The sequence below is a fragment of the Heptranchias perlo genome, chromosome 15 (genome assembly GCF_035084215.1).
Source record: "Heptranchias perlo isolate sHepPer1 chromosome 15, sHepPer1.hap1, whole genome shotgun sequence".
Classification (NCBI taxonomy): domain Eukaryota; kingdom Metazoa; phylum Chordata; class Chondrichthyes; order Hexanchiformes; family Hexanchidae; genus Heptranchias; species Heptranchias perlo.
This window is the reverse complement of record NC_090339.1, coordinates 58,777,530-58,798,013: the sequence shown is the minus strand read 5'-3', so window position 1 is coordinate 58,798,013 and position 20,484 is coordinate 58,777,530. Positions and strand designations below refer to the sequence as shown.

General features: G+C 43.8%; 1 protein-coding gene across 5 annotated transcripts in view; it reads left to right on the top strand.

The window, feature by feature from the left end:
* Positions 1-20,484, top strand: part of aff2 (AF4/FMR2 family, member 2) — a 384,792-nt gene that overhangs the window by 213,044 nt on the left and 151,264 nt on the right. For all 5 annotated transcript variants that reach the window (XM_067997310.1, XM_067997309.1, XM_067997311.1 and 2 more), the window contains 3 exons: positions 14,934-15,020; positions 19,599-19,635; positions 19,879-19,930. In XM_067997310.1, coding sequence (XP_067853411.1) covers positions 14,934-15,020; positions 19,599-19,635; positions 19,879-19,930 — 176 coding nt within the window. The remainder of the gene's footprint in view (positions 1-14,933; positions 15,021-19,598; positions 19,636-19,878; positions 19,931-20,484) is intronic.

The window sequence follows — 20,484 nt, the reverse complement described above, 5'->3', positions numbered from 1 at the left end:
GTTTGGGTCACCTTCTGAGATGATAAATTTTCAAAATGGGTAATGAAATACTTCAAATGTTGCAGTGAGTTCGGCAGATTCCCCTTTAGGTGCAATTCTGTGCTCGTTCTGCCAGGGCAGCTTCACGGTCTTTGAGAGAATCTGCAAGACAGTCGTGTGCAGTCATATTCATCTCAAAATATTGCAGGCTGTAGTTACTCAGCTCACAGGACTCAGTCTTTGGCTAATTGGCCTTCTAGTTAAAGCCTAATGCAGGCCCTTTGAGTCCAGAGTTGGCAAGGGGAAGCAGGAGCTGAAGCTCTGACCTCCTTAAGGGCATCTGTAATTGGTGCCCCACGGTATATGCAAAAGATGAAAAGTGAGAAAGGAAAGATCACTCACTGTAGTACAGTGCTTATTTTTCTCTGATGAGTGTCACCTCCACACATTACCTATGGTCCTGCTTGTGAGCCTTGCAGTGATAAAGTAAGGGTGTAGGGCATTTTGTAATGAATATAAAGACAACTAGGATAATGGTAAACTTTGAATATAATATGGTGAGAGTAAATCAGATGAATTAGCACAAAACAAGTTTGTAAGTGCTGAAGACACTTATTTGGAATATTAGGCCTAGGAAAATATGTGGCAAATAATGTTATTTCCAGGCCTTAATAATTGTAAAACCTCTTGTACTTCAAAACCGAAAGCAAGCCCTTATCAATCCACCCTTCGAGACTCAACTCAGTCTAAGCGTCACATTAAAATCAGGTTAAAAATACCTCGGGTGCAGTATTGGCGATTGCTTTTTGGTGCAGGCATACAGCAGGGCTTGCAAGAGCAGTGTGGGAGTACATGTTGTGCATTTCAAATGATTGCACAGACGTCATTGAAAACCGAGTAACGTGTCCACAGTCAATCACGCAGACCTGCCAGTCGTGTAGACAGTTGTGGGAAGAGGTGATGTAAAATAACTGTATCCAAGCAACACAGCATTTAGTCATCAAGAATGACTAAGAGTACATCTTAAATAGCTGCCTAAATGAATGTGTCCTATATATAGAGATATATATATATATCTTAAGTATTTTATGAACAGACGCCTGTGTTTTATTTTGAAGCAATTACAGTACATGGGAGGGAGATGCTTGGGGCTTTCGGAACATGTCACAGTTGTATTAATTAGCTTTCGTTCCTGCTGTGTTGATTTTTTTTTGTAAGCCAGATAACACATGCTGTTGGGTACCTCAGAAATTCCTGACTGGAATCGGGTTTCTTTCATGGAATTTCATACTCGTTACACTGCTTCCGGCACTCAGAGCCAGTCTTGTGTCGGTGCAGACTAGCAGGAGCCAGCTGGAGGAAAACACAAGGACATCACTGAGAAGAGCAGATTGTTTTTCCTAGCAATGAACAGCATGTTCCTTGTCGTGACAACTTCTGAGCTAAAGACCGATAAAAACAGCACGTTGAAAGCACAACACTGCAGATGTGTTTGCCACTCCAGCTGTTAGCTTTTGAAGTCCATAACCACTTGGAGTACAGTCACAGCTCTAATACCTTTGCAAGGCGGCACTGAATTCAATCAGATACATATTCAGGTTGCTTGATTTGTATCTATCCCCTCCCTGCCTCTGCTTAATGTAGCATAGGGTTCTCACAGCAAAAGTCCTGGAATTCAGCCAAATTGAAACAAGAAAGACATGCAGACTGAGACTTGTTGCCAGATTTTTAACAAAACATTTCAGAATGGTGTGGGAGGGTTAACAGCCCCCTAAGTCTCATGGCTTGCGTGTTTGAACCTTCCTCGGCCGATGTTCAAAGTCACCTGCGTTGACGAGGTGAGTTTTGCCCAATTTTTGGCGGTGATGTGTGTGACCCTCCCACACCGGCTGTGCACTGGGTCGCGGGGGGGGGTGGTTGGGGGGGAAGGGTTTGGGAGGGCGGGAAGAGTTGGGTGGGGAGCAGGTAGGGTTACCAACATATCCCTGGAGGTTTCATCACATGACCTTCTGCCTCCAAACGCCCCTGCCCAGTGAAACAGTTCCATTTTCCTCCGTCTCCAATATTTCTATAACGAATAAATGAAAATGCTCAAAGAAATTGATAAAAACTCAACATTGTTTTCATGCCCTTATGATTTTTTTTCCTGGGTTTTTGCTCACAGCAGTGTCCAGGAGATTAATCTTCAATTCCTGGAGACTCCAGGGCAATCCTGGAGGGTTGGCAACCCCTAGGGGTAGGAGGTGCTTCACAGTCTGTCTGGACTCAGAAAGCCTCACAGAAACCCACCTCCTGTTAGCGGCTAACAGAACAGCGTCACAAGCACATATTGTTGAATATTTTAATTTGTTCAGAAACGCACACTAGCGTTTCAGCTGAACAGGACTTTTGTGACCAGGAATTGTGTCTGCTAAATACAGTTTGATCCTGGCAACAACAACAACTTGCATTTATATAGCGCCTAAAACGTCCCAAGGCGCTTCACAGGAGCGTAATCAAACAAAACTCGACACCGAGCCACGTAAGGAGATATTGGGACAGGGTCAAAGACGTAGGTTTTAAGGAGCGTCTTAGAGGAGGAGAGAGAGGTAGAGAGGCGTAAAGGTTTAGGGAGGGAATTCCAGAGCTTAGGGCCTAGGCAGCTGAAGGCACGGCCGCCAATGGTGGAGTGAAAAAATCAGGGATGCGCAAGAAGAGGGAAGCATTACTGTGTGTCTGCTGAATGTGTGACTGCAAAGGTCAAAGCAACATGACCCCACCATGTTTGGAAATGCTCTGGGAAGAAAAAAATACTACATTTAAAACCATTTAGGTTTTGAAATATTAAAATGGTAAATAAGTCAATTGAATTTGAAATTGCTTTTTTTTAATCCCGTGCTGCAAACATTCCAACCGTCTGTCTTGATGTCGTTGGCCTGTTGTACTGGAGGTAACATTCTTAGATAAATAGCAATACTGTGGTACACCAAACTGCTGTGAAACACAGAGCCAAAGCAGGTTCTTGCTGTTTTACAAACTGATATGTACTCAGTAAAATACTGGGCCTAATGCAGCACTAAAAAAACCTTTTTTTCTTCACTTAATTGTAAGCTGTGGCTCAGCGGGTAGCACCCTCGCATCTAAGTCAGAAGGTCGTGAGTTGAAGCCCTACTCCAGAGACTTGAGCCCATAATCCAGGCTGACCCTCCCAGTGCAGCATTGAGGGAGTGCTGCACTGTCGGGTGTGCCGTCTTTCAGATGAGGCGTTAAACCAAAGCCCCATCTGCCCTCTCAGGTGGATGTAAACTATCCCGTGGTACTAGTCAAAGAAAAGCAGGAGGGCTCTCCCTGGTGTCCTGGCCAATATGGCCAATCCTGGTCCCTCAACCAACATCACTAAAACAGATAATCTGGCCATTATCTCATCGCTGTTTGTGGGATCTTGCTGTGTGCAAATTGGCTGCTGCCTTTCCTACATTACAACAGTCACTACACTTCGATAGTACTTCATTGGCTGTGAAGCACTTTGGGACATTTGGAGTATCCTCCAAACGACAAATAATGGAATCCTACCATGATTGTAGCATTGTCAGTTAAGATAGAAAAACTATTAGGATTAGGTGTGATAGAAAGAGTTCACCCTGGATAGGATAGAACAGGTTTATACACCAAGCCTTTTGTGGTCTCCAGAAAGACAAGGGGGTTCTGCCTAATAATGGCCCTCAAGATTCTAAACTGATTCTTGAAACAGCAAAAATTCAAAATGGTTACGCTACTGCTGACCATTCAGGAAGTGTGAGAAACCTTCAACAGCAATTAGCTTTCAGTTAACTTGAGGATGTGTTTATTAAGACCACTTCTCCCCCTTACCTCCGAGGAGACCTTACATAGTACTACATACTGCACAGAAACAGGCTATCCGACCCAACTGGTCTATGCCGGTGTTTATGCTCCACACGAGCCTCCTCCCTCCCTACTTCATCTCACCCTACCAGCATATCCTTCTATTTCTTTCTCCCTCATGTGTTTATCTAGCTTCCCCTTAAATGCAACTATGCTATTCGCCTCAACTACTCCTTGTGGTAGCGAGTTCCACATTCTCACCACTCTCTGAGTAAAGAAGTTTCTCCTGAGTTCCTTATTGGATTTATTAGTGACTATCTTATATTTATGGCCCCTTAGCAGTGGTCTTAAAGGATGCCTCACCACTGTGCTCCCTGACTTCCCAGGAACAACATCATGGGATGTCAGCTAGTCTTTTAATTAAAGTATAGGAATTCTCCTCCAGGGTTAGGTCAAGTGGCTTTAACTATAAACTCCCAACTTTTGGTATTAATGAAATCGAGCCGTACAGATGTTCAAAGAGCAGAAAGCTATTTTGCAATAAATTCAATTTACATTTTAAATTAGGCGTAATTAGCATACCTCATTTGTTATCCCTAATTGCAGCGTAGTTTTAGTTGTGCAAAAGACATGATTTACAATTTTTGAGTTATAGGAAACGTATATGTTCTAATTGATATAATTTCCATGCGTCAAGGCTTGATTTGCGTAATCCATTGATAAATTATCCCCTGTCCCTCAGTTAATTTGGGAAAGGCCCAAAAAAAACCAAATACTTCACAATCCAGGGGAGGGGTTACCCTTCGCACACTATAGAAAGGATATAGAGGCATTGGGGAAGCTACAAAAACCATTCACAAGGATGATACCAGAACTGAGAGGATGTCCTTAACAGGCTGAGGGTCCTTTCTCCAGAAAAGAGAAGGCTGAGGGGTGACCTGATAGAGGCCTTTAAGATAATGAAAGGGTTTGATAGGGTAGACGCAGAGAAGACGTTTCCACCCGTGGGAGAGTCCAAAACAAGAGGCCATAAATACAAAATAATCGCTCATAAATCCAATAGGGAATTCAGGAGAAACTTCTTTACCCAGAGAGTGCTGAGAATGTGGAACTCGCTACCACAAGGAATAGTTGAGGCAGATAACTTAGATGCATTTAAGGGGAAGCTAGATAAACACATGAGGGAGAAAGGAGTCGAAGGGTATCCTGATCGAGTGAGATGAAGTAGGGAGGGAGGGAGCTCGTGTGGAGCATAAACACCGGCATGGACCAGTTGGTCCAAATGGCCTGTCTCTGCCCTGTAGTTTCGATGTAACTCGATGGTAGCTGGCAGTGTGTAAAGAGCGATCAGCAGACATTTGCACTCTTCAATATTACCGATAGTCTCAAAGAGCAAGGACAGCAGCTTTGAGCTAGATCTCTTTTTTTCCCCTTGGTATCACTGGCGATAAATCTACTACTGGCCACCATGAAGGAGTCAAACTGATGTTTCAATAAATATATAGTGAATCTCCCTATAATGGGATGACCTGAACTGTATACATGAGGACGGTGCGATGCCAAGTTGTGCTGCTACGGTGAAGCTGTGTCTTGCAGCCTTGTGTAAAGAAGGGGGCGCCGAGGGACTGGGGCCGGGGGGAGGGGGGGGCACGAGGGACTGGGGCGGGGGGGGCACGAGGGACTGGGGCCGGGGAGGGGGCACGAGGGACTGGGGCGGAGGGGGGGCACGAGGGACTTGGGAAAGAAAGGGGTGCAGAGGGGATGGGGGAAAGACTTTATTAAGAACATAAGAAGTAGGAGCAGGATTAGGCCGTATGGCCCCTCGAGCCTGCTCCGCCATTCAATAAGATCATGGCTGATCTTCTACCTCAACTCCACTTTTCCACCCTATCCCCATATCCCTTGATTCCCTTAGAGTCCAAAAATCTATTGATTTCAGTCTTGAATATACTCAATGACTGAGCATCCACAGCCCTCTGGGGTAGAGAATTCCAAAGATTCACATCATTCTGAGTGAAGAAATTATTCCCCATCTCGGTCCTAACTGGCCGGCCCCTTATCTTGAGAATATGCCCCCCTAGTTCTAGACTCTCCAGCCATGGAAAACAGCCTCACGGCTTCTACACTGACAAGCCCTCTCAGAATTTTATATGCTTCAATGAGATCACCTCTCATTTTTCTAAATTCCAGAGAATATAGGTCCATTCTACTCAATCTCTCCTCATTGGACAACCCTCTTATCCCTGGAATCAACGAGTGAACCTTCATTGCACCTCCTTTAAGGCAAGTATATCCTTCCTTAGGTAAGGAGACCAAAACAGTACACAGTACTCCAGAAGTGGCCTCAATAGAACCCTATTTAATTGCAACAAGACCTCCTTACTCTTATAGGAACATAGGAACAGGAGTAGGCCATTCAGCCCCTCGTGCCTGCTCCGCCATTTGATAAGATCATGGCTGATCTGTGATCTAACTCCATGTACCTGCCTTTGGCCCATATCCCTTAATACCTTTGGTTGCCAAAAAGCTGTCTATCTCAGATTTAAATTTAGCAATTGAGCTCGTATCAATTGGCATTTGCGGAAGAGAGTTCCAAACTTCTACCACCCTTTGTGTGTAGAAATGTTTTCTAATCTCACTCCTGAAAGGTCTGGTTCTAATTTTTAGACTGTGCCCCCTACTCCTAAAATCCCCAACCAGCGGAAATAGTTTCTCTCTATCCACCCTATCTGTTCCCCTTAATATCTGATAAACTTTGATCAGATCACCCCTTAACCTTCTAAACTCCAGAGAATACAACCCCAATTTGTGTAATCTCTCCTCGTAACTTAACCCTTGAAGTCCGGGTATCATTCCAGTAAACCTACGCTGCACTCCCTCCAAGGCCAGTATATCTTTCCGAAGGTGCGGTGCCCAGAACTGCTCACAGTACTCCAGGTGCGGTCTAATCAGGGTTTTGTATAGCTGCAGCATAACTTCTGCCCCTTGTACTCTAGTCCTCTAGATATAAAGGCCAGCATTCCATTAGCCTTCTTGATTATTTTCTGCACCTGTTCATGACTCTTCAATGATCTATGTACCTGAACCCCTAAGTCCTTTTGGACATCCACTATTTTTAACTTTTTACCATTTAGAAAGTACCCTATTCTATCCTTTTTGATCCAAAGTGGATGACCTCACATTTGTCTACATTGAATTCCATTTGCCACAGTTTTGCCCATTCACCTAATCTATCAATATTGCTTTGTAATTTTATATTTTCATCTACACTGCTTACAATGCCACCAATCTTTGTGTCACGGCAAACTTAGATATGAGACTTTCTATGCCTTCATCTAAGTCATTAATAAATATTGTGAATAATTGAGGCCCCAAGACAGATCCCTGCGGGACTCCACTAGTCACATCCTGCCAATGTGAGTACCTACCCATTATCCCTCCTCTCTGTCGCCTTTCGCTCAGCCAACTTCCTAACCAAGTCTGTACTTTTCCCTCGATTCCATGGGCTTCTTTCTTAGCTAACAGTCTCTTATGTGGGACCTTATCAAATGCCTTCTGGAAGTCCATATAAATAACATCCATTGACATTCCCCTGTCCACTACTTCAGTCACCTCTTCAAAAAATTCAATCAGGTTTGTCAGGCACGACCTACCTTATACTCCAACCCCCTTTCAGTAAAGGCTAACGAACCATTTGCAATCCTAATTGTTTGCTGCACCTGCATGTTTAGGAATGCAATGTGAGTGTGGTAGAAACAGAGCTACGGAGGGGAGTGGGGCTGGATTCAGGGTGGGAATGGGGCAAAGGGAAAGAACAGGCATGTTGAGTATAAAGGAGGCGGGGATTGTAGATTTTACAGAATATTCATTCTTAGGATGTGGGCATCGCTGGCAATGCTGGCATTTATTGTCCGTCCCTAGTTGCCCTTGAGAAGGTGGTGGTGGGCCTTCTTCAGGAACCGCTGCAGTCCGTGTGGTGAAGTTACTCTGAGGTAGGGAGTTACAGGAATTTAAACCGCCGACAATGAAAGAACAACGATAAATGTCCAAATCAGGATGGTGTTTTGCAGGGGACTCTAAAGGGGATCTGAAGTTTGCAGGGTCGGAGGCTACGTGGAACTGGGAAACACGAGGCAGAGCCAAAATGAATCTGGGGCTGCATTTGTACACATTTAAATAGAAGGCCAGGAGGGAGGCCTAAAGTGGGAGCCAGTGATGTCTGGGCTCCATTTTGAAGAATGGTATTGGCAGCGAAAGAACACCAATACCAACAGGAGCAGAGCAAGCTGGAGGCCACGTCTGGAGGGGAACAGGGCTGGAGAAACATTTATTTAAATATAATAGGAGCAGCGACGCAGGCAGAGCCCAGAGGGATGGTGGAAGACTGGCCAGGAGAATTGTCGAGTCTGAAGGTAACAAAAGCATGGATGAGGGTTTCAGCAGCAGATGGGCTGAGGCAGAGGCAGAGACAGGCGATGTTACGGAGGTGGAAGTAGGCGATCTTTGTGATGGAGAGGAGATGGGATTGGAAGCTGAGCTCAGATAGGATGCCGAGGTCAGCAGGATCCGGCTTTGACTTTGTGAGTAACTAAATTTCAGTCAAAACGTAGAAAACATACTGATTCTAAAAAATGACCCTGCCATTGTGACCATTGCTGCTCCTAATTTGGGAATGTCGCTTGGTGAAGATGTGGCAAATTATTCCACTCCCTACACTGCCATCATTCTCCTGGCCGGCCTCCCACCTTGCACTCTCCGTAAACCTGAACTCATCCAAAACTCTGCTGCCCGTACCCTAACTCCCACCAAGTCCTGTTCTCCCATCACCCCTGTGCTCGCTGACCTACATTGGCTCCCATTCCGGCAATACCTCGATTTTAAAATTCTCATCCTTGTTTTCAAATCCCACCATGGCCTCGCCCCCCTCCCTATCTCTGTAACCTCCTCTAGACCCTACAACCCTCCGAGATCTCTGCGCTCTTCCAATTTTGGCCTCTTGCGCATCCCTGATTTTCATCGCTCCACCATTGGCGGCCGTGCCTTCAGCTGCCTAGGCCCTGAGCTCTGGAATTCTCTTCCTAAACCTCTCTGCCTCTCTATCTCTCTCTCCCCTTCTTAAATGTAAGGAATCTTACAACACCAGGTTATAGTCCAACAATTTTATTTTAAAATCACAAGCTTTCGGAGATTATCTCCTTCGTCAGGTGAGTGACGAAGGAGATAATCTCCTGACGAAGGAGATAATCTCCGAAAGCTTGTGATTTTAAAATAAAATTGTTGGACTATAACCTGGTGTTGTAAGATTCCTTACATTTGTCCACCCCAGTCCATCACCGGCATCTCCACATCATCCCTTCTTAAAACCTACCTCTTTGATCAAGCTCTTGGTCACCTTCCCTATTATCTCCTTATGCGGCTTGGTGTCAAATTTTGTTTGATAATCGCACCTGTGAATTGCGTTGGGACATTTTACTACGTTAAAGGCGTGATATAAATGCAAGTAGTTGTTGTTGATAAGAACAAATGCATTGATACACAAAATTACAGGAATATTTTTGTAGACTATTATGAGATGGAGCGCAGACTGTATTGTAGAACTAATAATTTGTGGAGTAAGATTAAGGGGACACTTATTATACCACTGCACAATTCTTTTTATTTTCAATTTACTTAGACTTTTAGTGTTTATGTGCACTGCATGCATACACACGTGACATGCTACATGCACATGTGATGTGCATTCTTGGATTATGCATAAACTGTCTTCCTCGGCATGTACTAGCTGTGTTGCTGAGCATACACAAAGTGTGTTCCTGCTTATACACAAAAGTATGTTCCTGAGCATCAGCGTTTTCTGTTCATGCAGCAGTATTCAAATGCTGATTTGTGTCTAAACCCTGTTTGGCAACTCTAGTGTAAAAAAAATGAGGCAGAAGGCCCAATTAACAGAGCGCACGTAATCCAGACCCCACTGGGTGGTCCTTGGGAAACTTCTCGTCCCTTGTATGTGACCCTTGATAAACTACTGTAAATAAATGGCTTGTTATTCCTTCCTGCCCCAAAAGGAGAAATGAACAAACTATTTCATCATCTGGTACTTGTGAATTGTTTAGTATCTAAGGTGCAGCAGGGGAATGGTCAGACAGAGTAAAATAGGTTTTGCTTCTTTTCTTCTTAAAGTTATTTTGCATTAAAATCCAACCAAATCCAGCCTCAGTCGAATTTGTGGAGTAAGATTGAGGGGACACTTATTATACCACTGCACAATTCTTTTTATTTTCAACTTACTTAGACTTTTAGTGTTTATGTGCACTGCATGCATACACACGTGACATGCTACATGCACATGTGATGTGCATTCTTGGATATGCATAAACTGTCTTCCTCGGCATGTACTAGCTGTGTTGCTGAGCATACACAAAGTGTGTTCCTGCGTATACACAAAAGTATGTTCCTGAGCATACACAAAGTATGTTCCTGGGCATACACAAAAGTTGTTCCTGAGCATACACAAAGTGTGTTCCTGAGCATACAAAAGTGTGTTCCTGGTCATGTACAAACTGTGCTCCTTGGGCATGCACAGACTAGGTGCCTGATTTATATGTTTTTATATATATATTACGTGCTGGAATGTCATCGAAGGAGGGTGACGAGTGTGGGATGAAGTGGAGAGATAAAGTGACCATGAGGTGTGGTATGCTTTAGATCGCAGTGGGTGGGAGGGAGATTCAGATCTAGAACACTGTGCCATTTGATGATGGCATTGATCCAAATCAACATAGGCATGAGATGCACTTTACACGGGTGATGATTCAAACTGCACAATTCAGGTGATTGATACCAGCAAATGGAGGTCAGATGTGGGGTGATTTCAGAGCGAAACTATCCTCTGTTTGCCACTATGAAAGAAACTGTCAGATTTGTTACACTAATCGTATGGCTTCAAGTTTATTCACTGCCTTATGGCTTATAATATTACAAAGATGGGACAGGAGATTGAAATGTATGTTTGATTGGCCAGCGTGACCTTCAGTAATACACAGTACGGTGAATGTTATTTTTCAGACATCTGTCTGGAACAGTGCGAGATGGATTGTAGTCGCCGGGTTTGGAGACCGTCGTTGTTTACTCAGTGCTGAGTTTTTTTTAACTAAGCCTGTTTCTCTTCAATGGCAAAGGCTCTTTGTTTAACCCCTTCACAGACCGGCCATGATTTATGCCGACCCGTTCGGCACAGCGTTGAGTTCCGCCTAGTTTAGTTATCTTTGAATGAGACAATAATGGATGAGAGGGTGTGTGTTTATTGTAGATTTTAGCCCACTGGGGAACGTTTTGGCATGAAGACAAAAAAATACAACTGTTGAAATGAACCCTATGCTACTAAAATGTAGGCAAGCGTACATCTTTAAGCGGGCTTTTTCCATTAGTTTGTCGGTGTGTATAATCTTGTTCATTTTTAAATGGGACTTTCAAATTTGCTGACTCATCGTGATTCGCCACTATTTCACCAGCTTCTGGTGTGCAGATCAGTGAGCTTCCAGAGCTGAACAAAGTGACTCAATTGGCTTTTAGCACGAATCTTAGTGGAATTAGACATTTAGCAGATGTGAAAGATTAACCAGGTGAACGGATTTTGGCCCCTTCCCCCTCTGAACTGGGTGGTTGGGAGGGCCAATGATAACATGAACTGACTCAGTCTTCTGCTTACTCAAGGAGAAGAAAGGACTTTTATTTCCGTAGAGTGCTCCATATCCACAGGATGTCCCAAAATGCTTCACAGCCAATAAATTACTCGTGTGAAGTGCGGTCACTATTGTTTTGTGGACAAACACAGCAACCAAGATCCCACCTACAGAAAATGAGATAAATAACCAATTAATCCTTTTTGTTAAGGGACGAATGTTGGTTAAGAGACGAATGTTGGCCAGAGCACTTTCTTGCTCTACTTGGACTTGGGTATAGAGGGTATAATTTCAAAGTTCGCAGATGACATGAAACTCGGAAATGTAGTAAACAATGTAGAGGATAGTAACAGACTTCAGGAGGACATAGACAGACTGGCAAAATGGGCAGACATATGGCTGATGAAATTTAACGCAGAGCAGTGTGAAGTGATGCATTTTGATTGGAAGAATAAGGAGAGGCAATATAAACTAAATGGTACAATTTTAAAGTGGGTACAGGAACAGCGAGACCTGGGTGGTGTATGAAATCTTTGAAGATGGCAGGACAAGTTGAGAAGGCTGTTAAAAAACTGGGCTTTATTTATAGAGGCATAAGAGTATAAAAGCAAGGAAGTTAGGCCTTGGCTGGAGTATTGTGTTCAATTCTGGGCACCACACTTCAGGAAAGATGTCAAGGCCTTAGAGAGGGTGCAGAAGAGATTTACTAGAATGGTGCCAGGGATGAGGGACTTCAGTTACGTGGATAGACTGGAAAAGCTGGGCTTGTTCTCCTGAGAGCAGAGAAAGTTAAGGGGAGATTTGATAGAGGTGTTCAAAATCATGAACGTTTTTGACAGAGTAAATAAGGAGAAACTGTTTCCAGTGGCAGAAGGCTCGGCAACCAGAGGACACAGATTTAAGGTGATCGGCAAAAGAGCCGGAGGCGACATGAGGAAACATTTATTTACGCATCGAGTTGTAATGATCTGGAATGCTCTGCCTGAAAGGGCGGTGGAAGCAGATTCAATAGTAACTTTCAAAAGGGAATTGGATAAATACTTGAAGGGAAAAAATTTACAGGGCTATGGAGAAAGAGCAGGGGAGTGGGACTAATTGGATAGCTCTTTCAAAGAGCCGGCACAGGCACGATGGGCCAAATGACCTCCTTCTGTGCCGTAAATTTCTATGATCTTATGATTCTAACAGACAGACGGCACCTCCGATAGTGCAGCACTCCCTCAGTACTGCATGAAAGTGTCAGCCAAGATCATGCGCTCAAGTCCTGGAGTGGGACTTGAACTCACAAAACTTACTCAGAGGTAACTAAGCCAAATTGACACTTAAGTATCACTGATGTGTCTGACCTCTGCTTGTCACCCGGTCGCATAGCCAGGCTGGAATCAAGAAGACGCCAATGGATGAATGACCAAACACTAAAAGAACAAACTTGCATTTATATAGAGCCTTTCAAAACCTCAGGCGTCTTCTTGATTCCAGCCTGGCTATGCGACGGGGTGACAAGCAGAAGTCAGACACATCAGTGATACTTAAGTGTCAATTTGGCTCAGTTACCTCTGAGTAAGTTTTGTGAGTTCAAGTCCCACTCCAGGACTTGAGCGCATAATCTTGGCTGACACTTTCATGTAGTACTGAGGGAGTGCTGCACTATCGGAGGTGCCGTCTATCTGTTAGAATCATAGAATCATAGAAATTTACGGCACAGAAGGAGGTCATTCAGCCCACCGTGCCTGTGCCAGCTCTTTGAAAGAGCTATCCAATTAGTCCCACTCCCCTGCTCTTTCTCCATAGCCCTGTAAATTTTTTCCCTTCCAGTATTTATCCAATTCCCTTTTGAAAGTTACTATTAAATCTGCTTCCCAAAGCACTTTACAGCCAATTAAATACTTTTGAAGTAGGAATCATGGCAGCCAAAATTCGTGACAGTGGAGTGTCAGTCTAGATTTTGTGCTCAGGTCTCTGGAGTGGGACTTAAACCCACAACCTTCTGACTCAGAGCAAGAGTGCTACCCACTGAGCCACAGCTGACACCCGGAGCGATGCAGCATGACATGCCAATGCACTAACACTGTACTACCTACACTGTACTATCTGCACTGATTGTTGAGTTGTTTTGTGATATGTTACAACACAGTACTATGGATTACTTGGGTATACCCATTGAAGGAGCATGGCATTCCGATTTGTCATGTATTTGAACTTATGTACAGTGCTTTTAAAACTGGAAGTGGAGAAAATTGGAAAGCACTTGAGAGAAACCCAGCTTGTCTAGGTTCATCACAAGTTCTCTATTTATCTTCACACTGTTGAATTTGATATTAGACTGAAGCCATTACGGTAGCAGTCACCATTATGATTTCCGCACTGTACTTGGCAAATCGTTAAGTCTTAACCAACACAGAACTTAGCACAGAAATGCAGTGCCTTTAAGTCAGGCTTCCTTAGGTGTTAGGTGAGTTGATTGAATAGTCGGAAACATGTTTAATAACACTAAACAAAGGCTGTGACTGAGCTCAAGAAAAACTGTCTTCTAAGAACAAAGCGAGTTTGGATTTAGGAGACCGCATATCATTAGCCTGCAGCTACACACAGCAGAGGACTGTGTTTCGCGCCCACACATCTAATGGAGCATAGAGTATAAAGTATCTCATCTATGCAAAATGCCTGTGACAGCTTAGTGTCCCATATCATCAGTACATTTATAAGAAATGGGATATAGCTTTTATTTAAATCTTTTTCTCTTAATTGCTGTCATGATTATGCTGTACTTTTGTAATATAGTAGGTAGCACTGTATCGAGGAATAACTCATTGCCCAGTATTCTGCTCATACAAAATGTATACAGTAAACCGCAAAATGTGACGGTAAGGTACATTTTCCATTTTAATTCACGTTCTTACACTTATATTGTGAGGGGTGTTTGAACAGTGAGATGTTTACTGGAGACTGCAATAATCATAGAATCATAGAAGTTTACAACATGGAAACAGGCCCTTCGGCCCAACATGTCCATGTCGCCCAGTTTATACCACTAAGCTAGTCCCAATTGCCTGCACTTGGCCCATATCCCTCTATACCCATCTTACCCATGTAACTGTCCAAATGCTTTTTAAAAGACAAAATTGTACCCGCCTCTACTACTGCCTCTGGCAGCTCGTTCCAGACACTCACCACCCTTTGAGTGAAAAAATTGCCCCTCTGGACCCTTTTTGTATCTCTCCCCTCTTACCTTAAATCTATGCCCCCTCGTTATAGACTCCCCTACCTTTGGGAAAAGATTTTGACTATCTACCTTATCTATGCCCCTCATTATTTTATAGACTTCTATAAGATCACCCCTAAACCTCCTACTCTCCAGGGAAAAAAGTCTCAGTCTATGGTTACAGCAATAAGCGGTTGACATGATATGAAACGGGTCATGAGTCGATTTGTGAATTGTTTTTACCGCAGGAGATGACACATTCATGGCCTCCTCCACTAACAGCGATACACACACCTGGCAAGGCCGAGCCAACCAAGTTCCCGATCCTGAGCAAGGTAGGAAACCTGCTATTGAAACCGGAACCTAATCTGACAGATTTTACCAGGGGTGGGGATTGTTTTAAATAAAACTTATTTTTGACAGCACCTAGGTTTTTGAAATTAAAAATTTAAAAAAATTGTTCTAGCTTCACAACAGGCCAAAAGATAGAGGCTTAATATAAAAACAGGTGTGTGCCATTATGGTCCTTGTTTTGAACTCTTTTCAGTATCTAGGAGTGACTAATACAATGTGCACCAAAGTAATTCACAGGATATATGTCAGAGAGATACAATTAACACACCAGAGGTAGTGGTATTTCGGCATGAAATGGGCTGTGTGGTAATATTTGGCACCTAAAATCATAGAATCACACAGCACAGACGGAGGCCATTTGGCCCACCGTGCCCTTGCTGGCTCTTTGAAAGAGCTATCCAATTAGTCCCACTTCCCCTGCTCTTTCCCCATAGCTCTGCAAATTGTTCCTTTTCAAGTATTTATCCAGTTGCTTCATCAATGACCTTCCCTCCAACATAAGGTCAGAAATGGGGATCTTCGCTGATGATTGCACAGTGTTCAGTTCCATTCACAACCCCTCAGATAATGAAGCAGTCCGTGCCCGCATGCAGCAAGTCCTGGACAACATCAGGCTTGGGCTGATAAGTGGCAAGTAACATTCGCGCCAGACAAGTGCCAGGAAATGACCATCTTCAACAAGAGAGAGTCTAACCACCTCCCCTTGACATTCAATGGCATTACCATCGCCGAATCCCCCACCATCAACATCCTGGGAGTCACCATTGACCAGAAACTTAACTGGACCAGCCACATAAATACTGTGGCTGCAAGAGCAGATCAGTGGCTGGTTATTCTGCGGTGAGTGACTCACCTCCTGACTCCCCAGAACCTTTCCACCATCTACAAGGCACAAGTCAGGAGTGTGATGGAATACTCTCCACTTGCCTGGATGAGTGCAGCTCCAACAACACTCAAGAAGCTCGACACCATCCAGGACAAAGCAGCCCGCTTGATTGGCACCCCATCCACCACCCTAAACATTCACTCCTGTCGCCACCAGCGCACTGTGGCAGCAGTGTGTACCATCCACAGGATGCACTGCAGCAACTCGCCATGGCTTCTTCGACAGCACCTCCCAAACCCGCAACCTCTACCACCTAAAAGGACAAGGGCAGCAGGCACATGGGAACAACACCACCTGCACATTCCCCTCCAAGTCACACACCATCCCGACTTGGAAATATATTGCCGTTCCTTCACCGTCGCTGGGTCAAAATCCTGGGAACTCCCTTCCTAACAGCACTTTGGGAGAACCTTCACCTCACGGACTGCAGCGGTTCAAGAAGGCGGCTCACCACCACCTTCTCAAAGGCAATTAGGGATGGGCAATAAATGCTGGCCTCGCCAGCGACGCCCACATCCCATGAACGAATAAAAAAAGAATCCCTTTTGAAAGTTGCTACTGAATCTGCTTCCACTGCCCTTTCAGGCAGCGCATTCCAGATCATCACAACTTGCTGCATAAAAAAATTCCCCTCACCTCCCCCTCTGATTCTTTTGCCGTACGGTAAATTTTCAGACATTTCTCTCCCAGCACAGAGTTTTACTTGACGGGAGTGTAGATCTGAGAATTGGGCATAGAGATCAGCACGTCTGCTTCTGATTTTCCAACCATTAATTATGACCCAAAAAACCAATCAGGAGTGTCACAAATCAGGCACGCTGACTTCCATACCCAGTTCTCCGATGCTTCTATTGAGTAAGAGTCTCTGAAGATTTACCCTAGCATCTCAAAATCCCATGAATACAATGCAGCATTGCCAAATTCTTGCAGGTTAGTGCAGTGTTACAGATTGACTTAGACTTCCGCATCTCACTTTACCAATAAGACCCTCAAGAGCTGTGAGAAAGACCTTCATCCCAATCCATCTTTCTCAAATCTGTATTTTAGTCCAAGGGTGTCAGTTTGGCTCAGTGGATCGTAGTCTCACTTCTGAGCTGGAAGGATGTGGATTCAAAGCCTCAGTTTTAAAATTCTCATTCTCGTGTTCAAATCGCTCCGTGGGCTCACTCCTCCCTATCTATATAACTTCCTCCAGCCCCAAAACCCTCCAAGAAATCCGCATTGCTCCCAACTCTGGCCTTTTGTGTATCCCCCACCTCCTTCATCCCAACATTGGCGGCCGTGCCTTCAGCTGTCTAGGCCCTAAGCTCTGGAATTCCCCCTCTGAACCTCTCTGCCTCTGCACCTCTCTCTCTCCTCCATTAAGATGCTCCTTGACAAAACTTTTGGCTTGGTGTCAATTTTACGTCTGATTACGCTCCTGTGAAGCACCTTGGGACGTTTTGCTACATTAAAAGCGCTATATAAATGCAGGTTGTTGTTGTTCCAGAACTTGAGCACGTGATCTAGGCTGACAGTCTCAGTCAATCTGTAACACTCCACCAAGCGGCAAGAATTTGGTGACATTGCTCTGAGAAACCAAGGAAAAAATAAATTGTCGCACTGGCCAGTCAGAAGGCTTCTCCTGAATTTGAAACTGTGTATAGATGGTATCACCTCAACAAGCAACTGAATCATGTCTTATCTGAACTAGACTGATTGACATTACCAGAATCTGTACGTTACTGAGGGGAGTGCTGCATTGTCAGAGGCCCCGTCTGCCTGTTCAGGTAGATGTAAAAATTCCATGGCACTGTCCAAAGAAGAACAGGGAGTTCCACTGGTGTCCCATTCAATATCCCTCGCTCGACCAACACCACTCAAAGCAGATTACCTCTTAATTACAGAATGATACCGGGCCTTAGAGGGTTAAATTAAGAGGACAAGGTTGCATAAACTTGGCTTGTAAAAATCAGTAATCATTTTTTCACACAAAGGGTGGTAGAAATTTGGAATTCTGTCTCCCAAAAGGCTGTGGATGCTGGGGGACAATTGGAGCTTTCAAGACTGAGATAGATAAGATTTTTGTTAGGTCAGGGTATCAAAAAATATGGAGCAAATGTGCGAAAATGGCATTGAGGTAAGATCAGCCATAATCTAATTGGAGCAGGTCCGAGGGGCTGAATGGCCGACTCCTGTTCCTATGTTCCTATCTCATTGCTGTTTGTGGTATCTTGCTGTGAGCAAAAATGGCTGGTGCATTTACCTACATAACAAAACTCACTGCACTTCTGAATAATTCATTATATGTGCAACGCTTTGAGATAAAGAAAAAAAGAAAGAACTTCCATTTATATATCGCCTTTCACAACCTCAGGACGTCCCAAAGTGCTTTACAGCCAATTAAGTACTTTTGAAGTGTAGCCACTGTTGTAATCTTAGAAAGGCAACAGCCAATTTGTGTATAGCAAGGTACCACAAACAGGAATGAGATAATGACAGATAATCAGTTTTAGTGATGTTGGTTGAGGGATAAATATTTGCCAGGACACCAGGGAGAACTCCCCTGCTCTTCTTCAAAATAGTGCTATAGGATCTTTTACGTTCACTTGAGATGGCAGACGGGGCCTTGGTTTAACGTCTCCTCTCAAAGACGGCACCTCTGACAGTGCAGCACTTCCTCTGTACTGCACTGAAGTGTCAGCCTAGATTTTGTGCTCAAGTCTCTGGAGTGGGACCTGAACAAATAACCTTCTGACTCAGGGGTGAGAGTGTTAGAAACCAAGGCTAACACCTCATGGCTGAGATGTTTCTTAGATATGATAAGGTGCTATATAAACATATCTTTGTTAATATATTTTTAAATTATGCCTTTAACGTTGCTGTGCACTCTGCTACCCAAACCCATCAATCTTGTGTCTTGCACTGCAACCTGATGTCATAAATTGGGCTCAGCCAATCAGTTGCTCAGACCAATTATGTATCATCGCCCCACCACCCCACCGTTGGACAATTCCATGGATATATATTTTATTTCTCGAACAGCAGTGCACAGCGATCCATAAGTGTGGAAGTATCTCAAAGGGGTCCGGTGGCTGGAGCAGTGCTCACAAGATACAGCAGATGGCAGGGCGAGAATTGTCTAAACTAGAGGGACATTTTGTCACAAGACTTCCAGCAGATCGTACTGGCATGTGCCCAAATTATGTACTGCCAGGAAATCTGCCCATGAACTCAGTCTGATTTAAGCCAATGCTATTTTGCTAAGCTTAATTTGGCTGTTTTCTTGATAGGACTTTTGACCAGTTTTAGGATAAACCAGACTTCCATTTGTCACTATTGGAAGGAATATGGAAATTCCCTGCATAATGCATGTGATGTCTGCCCTTTATTGTAATAGGCACTGTATTAAATGCTTCAAAGAGATATTGTTAGGATGACATAAAATGTGATATTCTTTCATCATAGCATTCTGTCATCCTGATCTTATATTTAGTTCTCGACCAGGTAATTATCTGACACAAACAGTGCGACACACTGCCATTGTGTCCTGCTTAATTGCTTTTGTATTATCAGTCATTAATTTCTGCAATCACTACGTGTTGAAGCTAAATGAATAAATTCTTACCTCTCTTCGCTTGCAATCTATAGTTAGGAATCATGCTCTGATGTGTCTCATGTTCTTTGTTTGTAGGACTCTCAGCATCTAACCTCCGGTTACAATGGGCAAAGTAGGTCACCTTTTACTCTTGTCTTTAAAGGCAATTTAATGCTCTGTCTGTAATTAAACTTAATATTGGAATGTTAATTACATGGTGCCTACCCTTAGAAGATGGAAGAATAACATCCTGATGATAAAGTATTATGTGTTGTGGCACTTTAATAGTAGAATTTCAATGGGAGCGACAACAGCTGTAGATCGGTTCTGGGAAAAAAACAAAGATGTGACACTCCAAATTCATGTTTCTTTTCAGAGCGCTGTGATGTTCAAGGAAAACCTCCAACAAAGTCAGCACCACAGAAATCGTGAGTACCATTGGTTTCAATAAAAAATAAAACTCACAGTGGTCCGCGCGTGATTTCCCTATGGCTAGAACTGAAGCTGGCTGAGAGTATTAAGGTCTCGTCAGTACATTAGCGAGGGATCAAAGATTGACTCGTGCTTATGATCTCGGTTCAAGAAGTCAAATTATTGTTTTCATACTTGCATCCCTCAATTTGTTAAAAACATCACTGCTGAACCCTGTTGTCCAGACGCCCAAGCTGGAGGCCGCGATTCCTTCTGAGTCAAACGCGCACACGCAAAAAGTGCAAGCTGAAAATGAAATTGGAAAGGAAGCAATTAAAGAAACTTAAAAAGGGAGCTGGATGCACAGTAATGAGGTAAATAGAGATGGGGAAAAGAATTGAGGTGTGATCATGGGATGAACATAAAGGTCAGGGTTGTTCATGAGCTATTGTGTTAGTGGGGTTAAAAGACAAGGCCTTTCACACAAGTGTGGAGTTTGCATATCAAAGCTGAGGTACTTTAGCTTCAATTCAAACAGTTACTCGCCATTATCAAAATCACATTAGAAAGA